The sequence below is a fragment of the Cricetulus griseus genome, assembly GCF_003668045.3.
Source record: "Cricetulus griseus strain 17A/GY chromosome 1 unlocalized genomic scaffold, alternate assembly CriGri-PICRH-1.0 chr1_0, whole genome shotgun sequence".
In the NCBI taxonomy this organism is placed as follows: Eukaryota; Metazoa; Chordata; class Mammalia; order Rodentia; family Cricetidae; genus Cricetulus; species Cricetulus griseus.
In genome coordinates, this window is record NW_023276806.1 from 140,594,914 (window position 1) to 140,614,980 (window position 20,067).

The following is a 20,067-nucleotide window of genomic DNA, read 5'->3' on the forward strand; positions in this document are numbered from 1 at the left end:
GATTCCGTGCCACCATTTCATTTACCACCCACTCACTCTTTCACCCCTTTTGAAACCAGCTCGCCACCCCCAGCAGCCATTCAACTGAAATCACCCTCCTTAAAGGCCACCAATGATTTCCCATTGCCAAATCCAGATGGCCATTTTTCTGCGCTCAATTTTCCACGCTGGCTGTGAAATATTGGATCCTGCTGCCAGGCCTCCTTCCCAATCCTGAGCAGAGTTCATGGAAGGTTCCAGTTTCAGATAGTACACATTTTGGAATGTGTAGGTTCTGGATATGGCCAGAGTCCAAAGTTCAGTTTTCTTATCTGTAAAATGGGGTTAATAAAGTTATGTCATTTGTGTCTGGCACACGACTGGTTTGCCTTCTGATCCTCTCTCTACTCCCTCTCATTCCACACACACACACACCCTGCTGCCAAACTCATCTTTCTAGAGTCAATGAGTTTGCATCATTACCCAGGGACTAGAAACAACACATGCAGAGCTCCGCTTTCCAGGCCTCAGCTCAGAGAATGCACAGCTGCAACCCAACAGGGAACACCTTTGAACCTCAGAGTCTGACAGCCGCCGCCCCCGCCCCTCGACCCTCCCCCCTCCACCGCCATGTCCCTTGGTAAAGCAGCTGTCATTTAGTAACTGTATATCTTCTTCATCAGAATGACATATTCGCTTCATCTAAAGCTAAAGGGCTTAGCTCTAAAACCGTGATGATTGTTACCTTTCTAACCTAATTTTTCCACATTTTTTCATTCAAGTTTCCTACATTGTTCATGGAAACTGGACTGGGCCCCATTCCCATTTAACAATGAGTCCTCCTCCCTTTTGTCCTCTAGCTGAAATGGCTCCATTCCCACCTCCAGGTAGGAAACTGTGTCCGACTCCCCTCAAGTGCCATCCCTCTTCATAGCTGGGACGCTTGTCCTACCACTGATGTCAAATATTCTCTTTGGGACCACTAAAATTTTCTCCTCTCTCTTCCCTGCCCCACCAGCTGAACCTTTGCACACTGGCCAGGTTGTCTTCCTTTAGCCAGCCTTGGCCATGCTGTAGCTTATTAAAGATATGCCATGCCCAAACATGATTCATTTCCTCAAACCCAGCACCCTTATCCAGAGCTTCACAGAACTTCATCCAAATGTTCCAGATAATGTCAGGTCTCCCATCTGTCAACCAGTCAGCAGGACAAATTCCTGCCAAAGAGGCTGAAGCTGTGTAGGGTTTGAACTTCTTAATGCTAATTATATTATTAACTAGATTAGTGACTTTATATGTTAACCTTAAGTGAGAATAAAATCTCAATTTATCAATGTTGCAGCCCTTTTCATCACTTATCAATAGATGAAGCAACTTTCCATAAAAATTTGGATACATTTGCATATTACACTCCAGCTTACTGGCTCATAATGGTGTCAACAAAGCAGGACCACTGGGCTATGTTTAGAGTCACACTCCTGGATACCACCTGCAGAGATGTCGCTCTGGTAGCTCTAGACATAAACTGGAGCACCTGCTGTTAGACGGTGACACAGGTTCCTGGGATTGCTGATTGCAGTCTTTTTTTTTTTTTTTTTTTTTTTTAAGCAACAAAAACTGTTGGTCTTTTTTTAATGAAGTTATTTCTTTGATAATTTAATACATGAATTGTCCTTACCATCTCTTCCCTGCCCCTCTCTTATCTCCTCTCCCTCCTTCTACTAATTAACCACATAACCACATGCCTGTTTCTTTCTCAGATTCATGACTTTTGGTTTTGCTGTGTGACTCAGGGTTAGGGTTAGGGTTAATACACACAGATACTTACACATAAATAAATTAAAATTCTTAGAAATCCTACAAAGATATATACAAAGTGACTACACACTCATATGGAAACACATTATTTGTGTTTTGAGACAGGGCTTCACTCTGTAGCCTTGGCTGACCTGGAACTCACTATGTGGACCAGGCTGGCCTTTAGCTGTAAAAATCCATTGCTTCTGCTTTCCATGTGCTGGGACTATGGGCATGTGCCACCATGCCCAGCTGGGCCATCTGTGTGACCATCAGGTGGGGATTATCCTTTGGAGCCAGGTGGAACCATGAGTGTGTACACAGCTGAAGGCAATGACTTCCCCCTTTCACTGAATCTATGGTCCCAAAGTTGTTCAGCAGTGAGGTAGTGACCTCTGAGGCCCTGCTTGGCTGTTGATGGGCCCATTTACACAAGTCCTTGAACTGTGTGGGATGCAGCTGGGCAGCTAGCTGTAGGAAGACAACACAGACTAGATTCTGATGGTGCGTTTCTTTACCTAGGTTTTAGCATCACTTAGAAACATTTGGGTGGGAGGATATCAGACTGACCCGGAAAAGGATTGAAAGAGAAAAATCACAAGGAGGTGAAGAAAATCAGGAGTATACTGCCTATACTGCAATTACGACTCTAGAACACACAGAACTGGAATGAGTCCCAAGTCCAAAGTAAACTGAATTTTAATAGGCTAGAGGCTGGGAGGACATTTGCATTGTTTGAACAAGTACATCCAATGTCATATCATTTTGATTAATTTCAGCAAGATTTAATTTGAAAACTCTTTGAATTTTGTTTTTAGTTTTCACTGGATTTTTACATTTGAAATATGAAAGTTGAAGGTGTAGCTCAGTTAGTGGCATGTTTGCTTGGCATAGACAAAGCCGTGAGTCCCACTGCAGCACCACATAAACTTGCAGTAATACTCTGGAAGTAGAGGGAAGAGGATTGGGACTTCAGGCAATCCTACAGTGCAAGGCCAGCCTGGGATCCATGAGACCCAATCTTTAACAACAAAAAGTAAGCAAGTAAGTAAATAAGTAAAAATAAATAAATAAGTAAGTAAGACAGGAGTGTAGGTTGGAAAAGAAACCTTTCCTGGAAACAGGTTTAGATTGGGAGATTTGAGAACAGAAACGTTTTCATCTGTAGGAAGATTGGCATGGAGGCAGGATTGGGTAGGAGGCGCCATTGAACTGAGATGAGGTCACATCCAGTCCTACAGGGAATATTGAGGTAGGGGTGGCCCTCAAGAGTGTCCCTCCATAATCCCATACTGACTGTGAGTCCCTCTCTCTCCTCCTCAGAGTTGACCTTGAACAAAGAGACAGCAGCAACCAGGATAGTCTCTGGGAGCTCTAGCTCTAGCTTTCAGTCCTGAAAGGACTCGGCTGGGTAGCATAGCATAACTTCTCCTACCTGTGGTCTAGAAAAACTTGGTCTACAAGAGGAAAGGAACAGGCATCAGAGTTCACGTCTCACAGGGAGTCAATGCTACTCTAAAAATGCTCTACCATCAGTAAGATTTCAAGTCTTACTCCATTTCACAATGTAATCCCCCTCCACTGCTATCTATCTCATAGGCTCTTTAAACTCCATAAACTTCACAGCCAATACCCTTCCGTCTTCATCACATGTATACATTTGTGCCTCTTCAATCTCCCAAAGGATGAGTTTGTTCCCTGGCTTCCTTCCTCCGCTTTTTTAAAAACAAAATACTATATCCCAGAGCTCCTCTGCAGGTCACAGTATACAGCCCCAGAATGCTACCACAGTAGCTCACCCCCAGCTCCCATTCAGCTGCATAAACTTCCTCTCTCCCTGCTTTTATAGTCTCTTTGTCCACAGGTAAGCTCCTGTGATTTAACACCTGGAAAAGCATGTTTCTTAATTCCTCTATTAGAAACTCAGAACACCCTCTTCGGGTAACATAAACTGATTAACTGGAAATGGGAAAACAAACAGGCTGTAGTAACCCACAGTGAAGAGGTTATCAAACGGCCATTTCCTGACAACTCATGAAAACCTACGTGAAAATAATTCTGTGGGTCAGCAGCAGCAAGGATGTTTCCTTGGCCTTCAGTTATGAAGTCTTAAAAAGCAGGAGTTGCACCTGTCCTGTACTGCTTTCCATTGCACAATGTCTAGCACACGGTTAGAACTCAATAGAATGAGATAATTTTTTTTAGCCAGCACTGCACCTGGGAAGGCTGGCAGGCTGCCACCAACTTGAAGGCTGGTGTTCGTCAGTGATTCCTGTGCCTTTATGTAGAAGTAGAAAGTCATGAATCACAGCATCCAGACAGACTGCTATGAGGATTATCCATTGAATAGAACAGTTTTCCTGTTTGTATTTTTTTAATGAGGATAAAATATACCACCAGTATAATCCTACTTTACGATTCAACAAGAGAATTGAAGGAGCAAGGAGGACTAAGGAACTGTGTTACTTCTGTATCATCTACCCTGAAGGAGCTTAACATTCCCTTGTTTCATTTTAGCAAAGTTTTTTTCTTACTAAATGGAGTTCAAAAACATTTTTCTAAACTTGAAATCATTTCTGACTCCTTGTAAATATTGGATGATGCAGAACTGAAGGGGTTGGGGGAGGGGAGTCATCTTGTGTTCACACTTTTATATCAGATGGGAACAGGACCGAAACATGGATGGTGAATTAAATTTAAAAACCATCAACTTGTTCGGAGACTGAGAAGGTAATAGAAAAAGATGCTCTGCATCTGTGAGTCTTTTCGAGAACATTATTTTGCAGTTGCGGGGGCATGGATCTCTGCAAAATGAAAAAATAGGTTATACATTTGATTTATAATCTCCCCTGTCTGTCTTGGGTTTTTATGAGTTGTATCTAAAAGAGATCTGGAAAATTATAATGAATTGAAAAATTGAGATGCTTCCCTTCATTGCTAAGATTCTTAGGTATTCCAAATTGAAAGAAACTAGAGTTAGGAAATAGCTTTGGCTCTTTGGAGAGCTATTTATTTAGTGAAACCAGTATGGTGCAGTCCTTGGAAGTAAGAAGATTGCTGCTGACTTTAAAGTGGATCTTGAGTGATAATGAAGGTCACCAAGATATTTATTTGAGGTAGGGACTGAATACTTGGAAGATGGTGAAGGCCAAAAAGAAAATAATGTGTCTTTAGCTTTGAAAATGAAAATAGCCATTTATGATATGCCAGACTTCACATATGTTAACTTATTTATTCCTGACAGCAAACCAGTGGGGTTTGCTTCTAGTCCATAAATAATGAAGTCAGAGAGTTGAGGAATTTTCCAGGGTTTCCAGCATAATGAATAGTGAAGAAGTTACTGAATAGAGAACTAATTCTAAAGCCAATGCCCAAGATTCCATGAGGACTTTCCAAATGGCAACTTGATCTTAATATCAACTATGATGGCCGTTTTACCATCTTGTGGAAACTTTAAAGTTATATTAAATGCAGTAAGGGCAATTATACATTTGAAAAAGTCTTCTTCAACATTATACTGATGTGGAAGTATTTTTGTAATAACTTTAACATGAAGAACTGGGGGAACAATAGATGCCATAGGACTTACTCAATCCTAACACTTGGGAAGCAGAGGCAGGTGGATCTCTGTGAGTTCTAAGCCAGGCTGGTCTACAGAGTAAGTTCCAGGACAGCCAGGGCTACACAGAGAAACTCTTGTCTTGAAAAGAAAAAAAAGGACTTAGTCCTAAAGATAAGAACTTGATAGCTATTGTTTGGCAAACATGCATGCATGCTTGCATTCGTGCATGCGTGCCGGTGTGTCCATGAAATGTGTATTCATGTTGGAGTGGGTTTGTGCACATGCACCCAGAAGCCAGTTGACAAACTTCCTCAGGCACCATACACCTTGTATTTTGAGACAGGGTCTCTCAGCGGTCTGATGCTCACCAAATAGGCTAATCTAGCTAGCCAGTAAGCCCCAGGGGTTCTCCTTTCTCAACTTTGTCAACACTGGCATTACAAACACAAGCAACCACGTTTGGCTTTCTACATGGGTTCTAGTGACACAACTCAGGTTCCCATGCTTACAAAGCAAGCACTCTACAAACCTAGAAACTCTTTGATGTCATTTTTAACATCTGCACCAGGGATGGTTGGTTGTCTTTTCATCATGTCTCTTTTATCATGACTTTTCTATGGAAGTCAAAGTGGTCCGGTTTGTCTGTCCAGTTCTGTTCGTTAGTTGCATGTAATCTCAGAGATAATTGGTGACTTCCAAAAATATCTTAAAATCATATCTTTATGATATGATTAAAGCTATTTTTTAATTGTTGACAGTTCTGCAGGTCACATGACAATGGAATGGACCGTGACTTTAGTTGCCACGATCCTAAATATTGTATCCAGAAACTGTTTTTTCTTTCAGGAGACTCCTGTCTTGCCCTCTAGTGATTCCCTAAGTTGGTAAACCTTAACCTCCTGGGGCTCCAGAGGTTTGTGTTGTGAACCACCAATTCACACCAAAGATTTCACAGAGCTTAACCTTAAGGATTTCTGTAAAATGTAAAATGGAGAGAGATGCTTTTAAACATGTTACATGAAACAAATGACACTAGGTAATATTAATTAATTAATGTGGTAGGCTAAATACTGAGGAAAGTTTAAAATTGTTCATTCAATTTTTTAACATTTTTATCTTCACCTATTTTAATTTGCTCCTGTATTGATTGACAGAAACTGTACTATAAATAAGAAAATAGTGAATAAGACAATACCCAGACAGGTACATGTACTTTAGCAAAAGTACGGACACTTAGAAAAATATAATAAGACATATGTTTTAAATTGTAACAGTTGCACAGTTGTCAACCTAAGGCTTCAACCTGAACTGATTATATCTGATAGGAAAAATAACAAGCTACAAAAAATAGAAAGGCAAGATTTGAGTAATTCACTAAAGAATGCCTGTACTGTAAACTTTGTAGCAAAAAAAAAAAAAATCTTGTTTGGCACACAATTACAGTGTTGAAATAACAGCCTGTGAACACGATGGAGAAATGACTCTATACTCAAAGTGAATGCTGGTCTCCTCTCTTGAGTGGGCCTTCTAATGAAGGCATTGTCTAAGCTCTGTAACAGTCTTCAGTGGACCTCCCCAAAGATGAATGGGAAAGCTGAAACTCTGAGTCGGCCTTTTTGCTGAGACAATATTCAAGATTTAGTGATGGTTGACAAATGCCACCTAAGCTCTCAGAGGCAGCCATATGCTTTTGAAGGGACTCAAAGGAAGTCCTCTCACTATAGAAGCTGCTGGCCTTGGATGGAGAGGTGCGTGCATGTGGGTGAGTTCTGTCTTTCCTGGTGTCTGTTTCTTTATTTATTGCAATTTCTTCTCTGAGTTCCAAAAATGCAAGGCTCAACAGGGGACAGTGAGCCTCCTTTAATCCCTATGCTATGATTTGTTAGTTAGGAGTACAAAGACTCTTGCCAGACAATTATATACAAACAGGATGTTTTTGTCCAGTATCTTGCTGTTAATATAAGAGTTGTAATAGCTCCCACCCCAGCATTGAAGCTATGATATAAAATTGTCCAAATAAGGAATCTGAGCCTTCTAAGGTGGTTTTTCCTTTTCACAGCTTTGATATTTTTGTCTGGTGTTAATTTTGGTTTAGTTTAGGCATATAGATTATTTTAGAGGTCTACAGTATCATTGCCGATACCTTTGAGTTACTGATCACATTTTTGTTTGGAGTTTCTGTTGGTTTCTTTGTTTCCTTTTGACTTAATAGTAAGAGTTGAGCCAAGGCTCTGGTCCAGGGTAGTCATACTCTCTACCACTGATCAACATCCCTGCCCTGTGAATCAGATGCTAGTAAGGCAGCATTTTTCTTTCCACTTTCATTGTTAGGTGTATTATTTTGTCTTTGGGTTTGGGGGTATGTGTGTTTGTAGGGGGTGCTCAGTCTGTAAAGTAACCAAGTCCCAGAGATTCGATCAAACTCCTCTTCATAGAGTAAAAGTCTACATGCAGCTTTTGAACGGCATCCAGTTGTAAAGGCAGATTTAAATTACTCCCACTTCATCCTTTGCCATCGCCTCGCTCTCGCCAGTGAAATCTGGAGGTGACCTCACTCATTAACAGGGAGCCTGTGCCTCCTTCCATTGATCCCAAAGAGGTGTAAAATGAGTCACTTTGCTGGGCGGGCCTGTCATTCCCCACTGCCCTGTCACTGCCCCAGGCCCTAAGGGAATTGGGAATTGTGGGGTTCTAGAGCCCTGGCCTTAATTGCCCGTTTCTGTAGGCTGCTGACAGTGATCTGACAGGAAGCGGCACTGGCACAAAGAAGCCAGGAGAGGCAAGGGATGAGAGCGAGGCTAGAGCAGAGAAACCGAGAAAATCCAGCGTCATGGAAACTGAAAGGATAAACATATAAAAGGCTTAGAGCTGCTTCTTAGTCTACGTCTGTCAGCCACTCCTCCCCCAAACCCTGGAAGGATCGTGCCCCTTAGCTGTCTTGGTAACAATTAAAGATCCAATGCCACACAAGAAGTCCAGGCACCACAAGTCCCAGCACATCAGCCCATTTTTCCTCCTCCTTTCTCACCAGGGTTATCAGCAAGGCTCCCTGTGTGTGGCCTGTCCTCCAGCTCATCCTCCAGGCCACCCCAGGGGTGATGTCAAAACCTTAACTGATTCTCTGTTGTGCTCACAATACTAGTAGCATCCACAGAGATCTTACTACTGGGTCTCAAAATTTAACATCACAGTAACAGTACAGTTCCAATTCCCTTTCAGCCCTTCTGGCTTCATCAATGAGAAAGTCTCCATGAGCCAAATTCCTTCATTGCCTCTCTCTTAAACACACCAGTATCTCTTTACCAAACGGGCAACCGGCATGGGCTTGATTTGGCATCTCTACCTAGAAATCTGAGGAGAACCTAATTACAATTGTATCTCAACACTGTAAAGAATTCTGTTTCCCTCTGTTTATAACAGGCAACAATTGGTGTGCCATTTATAGGTAATGACAGAAGTTTCCCACTTTAGCCAACCTGACTGGGTGCTCTGAATTATTAGATATCTTTATACCACAATGTGTGGGTAACATTTTGTTAAAGTGGGGGGGGTGGGAGGGGGAGACAGTGATTTAGTTTGGCTCACAGCTTTAAAGGTCCCTAGCCATGGTCATTTGGCTCCGTTGCTTTTGGGAGGTGAAATATCATGGTTCAGAGTATATGGTAGAACAAACACCAAGTAGAAAGCAAGTTCAGGGGGGCTGGAGAGCAAGGTCTCTCTTTGTGTCCACTTCCTCCAATTAGGTCCCACCACCTAGTTATCTACCACCTCCCAATGATGTCATCATATAATAAATCCATCAGGAGATTAAGCTATTAGTGAAGCATTCATGATCAAATCATCACTTAGCAGCTGGAGATTAAGCCTTTGGGGTCATTTTATTTCTCAATAATACCATACATAGATGCCTACATGCATGTACACTCTTACATGTGCAGTGTGTGTGTGTGTGTGTGTGTGTGTGTGTGTGTGTGTGTTCCCACCTTGTATTGAACACAGAGCCTTGGGCCTGCTAATCAAGCAGCCTATTACTGAACTACATCCCCACACTTTGTTTTATTAAGACAGGGTTTCTCCATGTAGCCCAGGCTGTCCTTCACCTACCAATTCTCCTGCATCCACTTCTAAGCACTGGGATTACAGGTGTGTGCCAAAAAGTACACTTCTAACACAAAATAATCAAATACCACTCCTCTATAGGAAAATGAGAAGTTGAAAGACACTAAACAAGGAACAAAAGTACACTCTCCTTACACAGTGTATAAATCCTGACTTAATCTTGCTCCCATCCCAACGCACAGGTCAGCTTAACTAGCTCCATACTCTGATTCCCACCCAGCACATGCTGGGCTCCCCAATGATATTCTGCTGCAAGGCTGTTTTTAATGCTGCTGTCTATCTAAGTTATTCCTCTTCACCCACTAAGAGCAAACACAAGGCCACCCCTTGACACGGCCAGCCTGTCCCATTGATTTACCAATCTACCATGCTGCCCTTAGTTGAAGTAGAGCCCTCACCACTCTCTGAGTTCACACAGCATCTTGGCTGTGTCTTGGTTAGAGGTCTTCCCTCTTCTGTGACTCTTAAATTACATTTTCCCTGCTATTCTATAAACCCCACAAGGACAGGAAATTTGTTCAGATCTCTAACACACGGCATGTAGTTTTCAGTAAATGGTGAATTAACAAGTTTTTTTTGGCTTTTTTTTTATTCAGGGAGAAAAATGGTCAGAGATATCAAAATACAAAAATTTAGTATTGGTAAACAATTTAGTTATAATTCAGTTCCCCTTCATTGATAAGAATGAGGACTCTGCCAGAAAATTAGAACAATGAGCTCAAATGTCCACAAGTTGATGAATGGGTGACTGCAGTGTAATAGAACCATGCAACGGGGTGCTATTCTGCAACAAAAAGGACTTAAACTCATAGGGCATTGTTGCAGACTTTTTCTTTTGAGCCACCAACCAGCTCCTAAATGATGACACAGATACTTATAATAGTAAGTTATGAGTGCTCAGCCTGGCTTAGGCTCATTTCTGGCTGGGTCTTTTAACTTAAATTATCATGGTTCTCTTCATCTACCCTTTGCCTTGGGGCTTTTTACTTTTCTTCTATATATCTGACTTTCACTGCTTCTGTCTGACTGACTGGCAGTTGCTTGGCTGGCCCCAGGCATCACCTTCTCTTTCTCTTCATCCTTTCCTCCTCCCTTCTTCCTCTCATTCTTCTTTTCAGGCCTAGGTTTCCTCACCTATTTATTCTCTCTTCCCGCCAGCCCCATCTAAACCTCTCCTGCCTAGCCATTGGCTCTTCAACTTTTTATTAGATCAATCAGGAGCCTTAGGCAGGCAAGGTGTAACAGATGCAAACCATCTTTACATAGTTAAACACACATCCTTACATCATTAAACGAATGCACCATAAACAAATGTAACACACATTTACACAGTTAAAATAATATTCCACAACAGGGCATCCCACATAAATGAGTGTTATGTGTGATTCTACTTACTACACAGACATGAGAACAGACAAATGTATGGATCAAGAACTAGATTCCTTCCTAAGATTGGGGCTTGGAGGTGGTAGAGTATGAGTTAGTGACACCGAGGCCCATTTTGGAGTGAAGATTCGTATAAATGTTAGATTTTTATGTTGACCAAACAACTCTGTACCTATGAAAAAATCAATGATTTCTATATTTAAATAGGTGGATCAGTCATGTCTGTGCACGATTGCTCAGTAAGACCTTTTCCTGCTGAAGAGTGAAGCCTCTAAACAATATTGCTTGGTTCTGAGTTCTCTAAAATTTACTATTCAGTGATCATGAATAAGATAGTTAATTCCATTGTGATTCAGTTTTCCTCCTGTTTAAAAAAGAGAGAGAGAAAGTGTGAGAGAGAGAGAAATGAGGCTAGTCCCAGCATAATGGGATATTATGAAAGCTGACTGTGTCTGGCATATTGATGATGAACCATTAGCACTCAAGAAATATTAGTTGTCAGTAATGCTAAAAGATTATGTTGCATATTCTGCATCACAGGGGGAAATAATGCATATCTGATATATTTGCAACATTGTGTCAGAGTTCTTCCAAAAATGGTGGCATGCTAAGCATTCTGGCACACACCTATAATCTCACTACTCAGGAAGTTAAGGCTGGAGGATTGTGAATTTAAAGCCAACCTGATCTACAGAGCAAGACCCTGTCTCAAGAAAGTAATTGAATGAAAACGGTTGATGGGGGATGTCCTTCTGTATGCTGTGAATGTATGTTTCTCTTATTGGTTGATGAATAAAGCTGTTTCGGCCAATGGACAGGCAGCATGTAGCCACGCAGGAGGTATAGGTGGGGCTACTAGACTAGGAGAAGGCCAGGAAGAGAAATAGAGAGACACACCATGTAGGCACCAAAGGCGTACATGCTGGAGCATTACGGGTAAGCCACAATCTCGTGGCAATATATAGTTTAAAAAAATGGGTTAATTGGGGGCTGAAGAGATGGCTCAGAGGTTAAGAGCACTGACTGCTCTTCCATAGGTCCTGAGTTGAATTCCTAGCAACCACATGGTGGCTCGCAACCATCTGTTATGAGACCTGGTGCCCTCTTCTGGTGTGCAGATATACATGGAAGCAGAATGCTGTATCCATAATAAATAAATAAAATCTTTAAAAATTTGGTTAATAATTAAGAGAGAGCTAGCCAATAAGAAGCCTGACAGTTTATAATTAATATAAGCTTCTGTGTGTTTATTCAAGATAAAATCCTAGGCAGGATCCTGTGGAACAGAAACCTCCATCTTCAAATGGCAATCTACCTGTAGCATATATAACATTCTTAGCTATGAGCTATCCTTTGCATTCTATATAAAACACATAATAAAAAAAAACCCACATACATACGCACAATGTGTACACAGCTAGCATGATGCCATTAATCCTCAGCATCAGCTTATGAGTACATTATATTAAATCTGTCTCAACAAACCTCTGGGAGTAGTGTTAGCACTATTTTATAGAAAATAACTTGCTCAAGTTTCCATGTTTAAAGCATAGCAGAACTGGGATCATCCGATTCCCCACGTCAGTTCCCTCTTCTGTTCACTGGGCTGTCTCTGTGTACATGTACCCACATACATGATCAACAAATACAGACAGGCACACACACAGCCAGAGAACACTACCTGAGGTTATGATGGGCTCCACAATGCTTCCCTTATTAAAACACATTTCCTATATCCATTGGCCCTCCTGTTTTGTCTGAGATTTTACAAGAAATATTCTTTTTAAATGGAAAATAGCAGAGGCTTTGTCTGAAGAATGCTCTTAAACGAAAACAACTGAGAAAGGATAATTCTGGGAGGTCTGTGCCACAAGGTGTGATCCTCATCTCTCAACACTAGCATTATAACATTGTTTAAAAAAAAAAAAAAGAAGAAGAAGAAGAGTATATTGCATCTGACTTCAATCATTTCAGTCAGTAGGGAAAAAATATGGTGCACATGGCACGTGCATACCACAGCACAAGCTGATTATGTGAAGCACATCTTATGATCAAAAAGGACAATGCGAATGTAATCCTTGGTGGACAGCTGAGTTTGCTTGGAACATCTGGGTGCCCACTTTACAGCTTCCTGTGCAAGTCTCTCACGAGTATCTCGTGAATTGTAGGTCAGCCACATCTCGTATGTTGTAAATAATTCATAGATGGATACAGTCATAGTGTAGTGTCTAATTCTCACTAAGTCTCTCCTCTCAAAGAGATTATCATCTAGTTTGAAGGAATTTAACAGGAACGTGTTTTTGATTGTCTCTTGTTTTCCCGGTATTTGTCATGTTTGACGTATGAACGGTTCTCAATAATGTTAGTTTGGTGAAAGTAAACGGATGAGTGAGGTAATGCTGAGCTCACAAAACACGGTCACACACTTTCCAACTGTATAAAAATGTTCATTAGTAATTTGCTGAGTGGGGAGTAAATAGACCTACAATGTGTTAGCATGGCAAGCTAAGTTTTCAGAAAGAGGCTGGAAAATGAATAGAGTTTTTTTTTTCATTAATTTCTACTCTTCTTTCTGAATAATTCATTTTAGCATGTGGTTGAGATTTAGTTAAGAAAAAAGGACAAGGGTTGATGAGATGGCTCAGTGAGGAAGGGAAGCCACCAACAGCCTAACATCCTGAGTTCGATCCCTAGGACCTTCAAGGGTAGAAGAGACCCACCCCCTGCACGTTGTCCTTTGACCTTCACATGCAACTTTGGCATATGCATGTATTGTGGCACTTGGGAGTGCACACACACACACACACACACACACACACACACACACACACACACTAAATGTAATTTTTTTTAAAAAAAAAAAGGACAAATTTGGAGTGATACCTTAACTTATACTTAATTATAAAATGTGGCAATTCAGCTAACCAGATGATTTGTCCTGTTACTATATATGAAATAACTAAATTACAAAACAGATGTCCATGTGTCATTAGTCCCTTAAGTAATACATCCTATATTCATTTGCACTCATTAAAAAATGAGAGTCAGTTTGCTGATGTGCAGGTCAGTCAAATAAGGATCAAATTACAAAGAAAAAAACATGTTTCGATTTTCACTGCTATTTGCAAAACTAGCCAAGTAAGAGCCCAGCCAATAACAGCAGAGAAAGAATTTCAAATAGTCATCAAAACATCACACAGAACTACCTGGATGTGCAAACAAAGAATCCCACAGACATCACTTGGTCATTTTGGATGGTCCAGAGAGGGTACTAATGTCTGTGTGATGATGACCATGAATGAGCAAGAAAATTTAAATTCTTTTTTTTTAGAAGATAGTGAATACTAGAATAAAATTTAAAATTGTTTCAATGTGAAATTTTAACTTTGAAAATATTTAGACATTTTGAAAGGTAAGCTTCAATTCAGGTGGAAACTCTAAATCTACTGAAAGACATGTCTTAAGCCCAGGGAATGAATTGCATAATTGTTTGCATTGCTGGTTAAGGTTTATCAATGGGCATTAGGAAAATCTTTTAAAATATTATTATGAATTAAAAATAATACAAAGAAACAAGCTGATATACTCTAGCGTATTCCCTTGCCCATGGACAATTTCACAAGACAAAATAAGGGAAACTCGATTTACTTAACTTTAAGCTATAGGGTTTTGTTTTCTAAAGGATGTTAAAAAATATTAGCAACATGGCAACTGGTCATCTGTAGGAACTGAGCTGATAAAACATGAATTGTGTAATGCTTGATCTTGGGAAATGAGAAAAAGTTTATCCTAGCATAGAGTTGCTTTAAATCTTGAGCATTTTCCAGAGAAGACTGAATTGCCTTTGGAGGGTTCAGATGCAAAAGACCCTGCTAATGTTGCAAAGCAGACAGGAAGTATTAGAAAAGATGGTGTTGAGGCTCCTGTTTTAATTTGTCCACATCGATATTCTGGTCTGTGACTAACTGAACTTGAAAGTATGGTTCAAGAAGTTTCTTACAGCTTCTCTGAGGATACACATTTAACTCTCTTAAGAATGCATCTAGAAAGATTGCTCAACCACAAAAAAAAGGAAAAATGTATGAAGAATTGCTCTCTTCGAAGGCTGCTGATATGTATAACACAAAGCTAATGTTCAATGTGCACAAAATGACTAAAAATCCCAAAATATTCACTATCAAGAAAGAAAATCATCTAATATATATGCATATATTATATATATATATATATATATAATCTCCAAAATCAAAGCATCACTCCTTTTATTAAGAAAGAAGGGAAGGAGGAAGAAGGAAGGAAGGGGCAAGGAGGGATGGAGGAAGAAAGAGAGAGAGAGAGAGAGAGAGAGAGAGAGAGAGAGAAAGAAAGAAAGAAAGAAGGAAAGAAAGAAGCTTCCAAAGTGTTTACTAAATCCAAAGATGATGTCATTTCCCTACTTAATGTCCCAGAGAGGCTCCAGGACCCTCCAGGAGAGCCTGGGCACTGCACCATGACGAGGAAAGGACAGCTTGGGCTAGCTGTAACCCTTGAAGTTTTATTGGGGGGGGCCTCACAATGGGTCATGTTGCAACAAAGGCTCTTCCACTCAACTATGCCAACTGATCTGCAGTTTCTGGAAAGCAGCCTGTTCTCATATGCTTCAGTGCCCTCATGCATGCTGCTCTCCTTAAAGAAGTGCCTTCCCCATTTTGCTCTTCCCTTTATCCCAACCATCACAGCTCATCAAGACACAGCTCAAGTGTCAGCGCCTCTCAGAACTCTAACAGTAGGAAAGTGGCGATGAATTGTTTAATACAAGTGGAAAGAAACTTGTTAGCAAGTTTGATGGAAGAAGAGATTAACTCCGAACCAGCTAAGACCTGTGAGACACTTTATGAGATGTTTTATGTGATGAGGAGCACTGCAGGACTAAAGGCATTTTTGGCGGCATTACCTGACTTAGAAAATTGAAGAGCTTTATTCTGTACATCTCATTTCCTCCTTGGACGTTTTTACTCCCTGAAATGCTGTAAAGATTCTAATAGGATGGAAAATTTGCCATTGTGTTACAGAATAATACCCAGGATTTCTCTAATTAGGAAGGTTTTACTCTTTTTAAATTTTATTGTTATCTGTATGTTTGTGCATGGTGTGGTGGGCACATGTGTGTGGCATTCACATGGCAGTCAGAAGACAACTTTATGGAGTTGGTTCTCTTTATCTTTACATGGGTTCTGGGGTTCAAATTCAAGTTAGGATGATTAGACATTATCAAGCCAGCTGTGTCAGTCTGGGCTGGCAGGGGGCAGCAAACCCTCTCTAAAACCCCACCTTTTCTTACTACTCTTCTTGTAAAGCTACTAAAATGCCATCTCTTCCAAGAAACCTCTCCCCAACTGATGGCAATGAGTTGACAGTTTTATGGCTGCATTAAAGACATGTTCTTCAGTCATCTCATGTGTGAGATCATTCTGGGTAAATTCCTTAACTCCCCTGCCCACCCCCACCCAGTTGCGTCTACTGTCAAACCAGACCTAAGAAGAGCTAATCTACATAGAGGGACTCTGTAGTCTACTGAGTAGTTTCTAAAAGCAAAGGTACTTTACTAAAGAAGTTATGGTCAAGAGTAGTAACTCTGGCATTGACCAATAGATTCTTCTCCAGAGGAATAGCAGGATTCCTCTTCGTCTCAAGTGTCTGTAATGGTTGATTGATGGATGGGTCATTAATAGAATCATGTTCATCATCACGAGTAAGGGCAGGGAAGAGGATACAGAACAGACAACACTTTGGTCAAAGGCACTAGTTCTCTACATGTAAATGAGTCCTCCCAACATAGACTGGAGCTTGCAGAGTGGTTTGGGAAAGGAATTTTGTTGGAAATTGAAGTTCCTACATGTAAATAGGGGCAAAGTCATGGGATAAATATACTGTGGCTATTTTTAATCAAGTTGGCATGGATTGGGCAAATAAAACATTATACCTAAAATAAGGAGATATTTGAATGACTGGCATGTGGTTCCAGCTTAAGAAATATATCAGACAAAAAAAAAATAGCAGATGTGTCTCAAGTGGCAGAAAAAAAAGTTAAAAGCATAAACCAACACAAACAAAGAATGGAAAAGAAAATTAGAATGGACAGGATGTGTTAACAAATTTGTAAAATGGCTTAGTAGAGAAAAAATGGCCTGGGAGTAAGTCAACAAACAGTTCAACTCCTGCTGTGAAACCCTAGAAAATGTCCTTTCTGGGACCAGGGTACCATTAGGAAGACCATTGGAAGTAAGCAGACAAACACATCCTTCAGCTCACACAGCCAGGCAACCATCTATCTCCTCACTAGCCACATAGCCCGTACAAGCAGTCATCCTGGTATGAGACTGAAGCAGATAGATCCCTTAAGAGCAAAGAGATAATAATGGTTGTCACCTCACAGCAGGAATCAGAGGAAACTTTAATTTTTGTGTTTTTTTTATTTTTATTATAAGGCTTGTAACTCATTTTTAATATTAATTTATCAGTTTATATACATACTATCGTGTGCACTACAATACATATAGTATTTTATATGTATAATGATATAATTATATTTATATATATATATATATATATATATATTTGTAACACTTTAAAATAAAGTCTTAATTTAAAGAAATAAAAAAGTTCAGTGAGCTGGCTCAGAGGGTAAAGGAACTTGGTATATTAAGTCTGATGACACAAGTTCAATACCAATACCCCATAAGGCAGCAGGAGAGAAAGAACTCCCCAAGAGAGTTGTCCTCTGTCCTCTGACCTCCACAAGCCCATGTGGCACCTGTGCACATATGTGCAAACACATTAATTTTTAAATTAATTTTTAAAACAAGAAATAAAATAACAAGAGTTTCATATTGTTAGATTGCACATTTAAAATTACAGACTGTTATATTAATGTATCAACCTTGATAATGTATTCTACTAACTGCCCTGGGAGTGCCACAGACAGCCACACAGCTGTGCACACCCCAACTCTAGAGCAACGAGTTGACAAATAACAGACATTAGTGGTGCATTTTCATGAGTTGGCACAGCTTCTTACTTCTTACCTTTTCATCTGTAACAAGCTTTGTGATCTTGACTTCTCATAGTGCATTCAACACCTCACCTTTTCAGGAATTTTAGCTTAATAATGAGTATGTATTATTGACTTACCACATATCAGTCCCTTTAGTTAAATTTACTATAGAGATATGAGTGTTCCCTTCTTCCCCGCCTTGAACTTCTCTAAGCTAACAATTAATTATACAGTTGATGTAGCTCACACTGACATTTTTAAGTTCTAATTATATATCTAGTCAGACTTTCCTAAAAGAGTTTAAATATTGTAATTTGCATTGTCTTAAGACTAGTAATTTATTGAACCCATAACAACAAATAATATCTTTGAGTTTTTTTTCTTATATGCATCAGTGTCTTTTTAGCTCTTGAGACAACTGTCAGTATAAAAATTAACATTTAATAGCAGATGTTAAGAAAGGGAGATGATTGTTTTTAGGACAGCAATGCTTTGTAAAGTGTGAGTAAGCCACATTATTGGTGGCTAACATGAGGTCTCATATGCCTCTCCAATGAACTTATTCATTTGGTCTTTTCACTGCATAGCTGAGTTTTAGAAATCTCTCTTCTTTACTTGCTAATTCTGCTCCCTTTACTGGAATCTCAGTTAAACAAAACAGAAAAAAAAAATGTCTTCCTGAAGTCAAATAGCCAAAATTATCCAGTCAGTCTCAGATTGAAACAAGGACAAGCATTGCATTAAGCTTGGAATTTATTCCCATGGCACTCCTACAAAGTGCTACCACTGTGGCAGGAGAAAGTTTTCGCTTTCCTCTTTCAAGTTAATAACAGTATCTACAGGATCTTTCAGCTCCAAGCAAAGGAAGGCCTAACTCCAAAGCTTAGGTAGTTGAATATAATTCAAGGCTCATCTTGTAGGATTTTGTTCTCTTGGAGAACTACAGCTCTTGATTCCTACTTGATTAGAGTGTAAAACCCTTGAAACATTATAGAAATACACTCATTAAGTATATCCTGTAAACTTCCAAAGAGCCCAGACTGTGTGTTATAATTATTGCACTCACATTTCTCATACCATTGAGACAAGAATAGTAAAGATTCTTCCATTTATTAGGGAGAAAAATCCCTAGTTGGGGAAATGGTTGCCTACCATTGCAGGCTGACATACTATTCAACAGCAAAACTAAGACTGGGCTCTGTCTTGTCAGTTTTAAGTACAGCTGCATTTTCACATCTTTTATATCCTGTAGGAAATTAACTCAAAAGATAGTCAGTGAACTTTATTGCATCCTTTTTTTAGCAAATTCAGTAATAGCATTTGTGATTAAACAGATCAGCACGTATAACAAATGCAAAAAAATAAAGGTGTAAAGGTGTAAAGAAAGCACAGGACAGTACCAATATTCTCTAATATATCTGCTGCACTACCCTTCAAGACTCACAAAACATTGTGATTCAAAATAATCTTCCTAGAAATAAAAAAATAAGAAAGAATAACAAAGGAGGACACAGCATTCATTTCACCGGCAGTCACTCAAGAGTATTTGCTGAGCATTAGCCATATGCTACAAGCTAAGTTAGAAGGTGGTGGTTTGGTGCCTCCACACTCTCCTGACAGTTAAGAAAGGAATACAGGAAGTAAAGAAAGGTGTGCCCACAAACTATTATAAACGAAAATAATCAGAGAGAGGGTGTGAAGGCAAACAGAGGCAGGAAGCAGAACCTGGAATGGAAAAAAAAAAAAAAGACAACCTATTATAGAGTAGAAGAAAAAGGGACTTATCTTGGATAATAAAATTTAGGAAAGGGATGTTTTGGTCACAGTTCTATTGCTGTGAAGAGATGCCATGACCAAAGCAACTCTTATAAGAGAAAATATTTAATTGGGGCTTACTCATAGTTTCAGAGGTTAAATCCATTATCATCGTGATGGAGAGAATGGCAGTATGCAAGCATGTAGCTGAGAGCTACAACCTGATCTGTAGACAGACAGACAGACAGACAGAGAAAGACGAGAGGGGGGAGAGGGAAGGAGAGAGAGAGAGAGAAAGAGACAGAGACTATGGGTTTGGTACCAGCTTTTAAAACCTCAAAGCCCACCCCCAGTGACACACTTACTCCAACAAGGCCACATCTCCTAATCCTTTCAAATAGTGCTACTCCCTGGTGACCAAGCGTTCAAATCTATG

At 39.9% G+C, this 20,067-nt stretch overlaps 1 protein-coding gene across 1 annotated transcript in view; it reads left to right on the top strand.

Moving 5' to 3' along the window:
* The first annotated feature begins 482 nt into the window (after nucleotides 1-482).
* Lgr5 (leucine rich repeat containing G protein-coupled receptor 5) overlaps nucleotides 483-20,067 on the top strand; it is an 89,666-nt gene continuing 70,081 nt past the window's right edge. Inside the window, exon 1 of the mRNA XM_035451361.1 lies at nucleotides 483-619. Within this exon, the coding sequence (XP_035307252.1) occupies nucleotides 483-619 (137 nt within the window). The remainder of the gene's footprint in view (nucleotides 620-20,067) is intronic.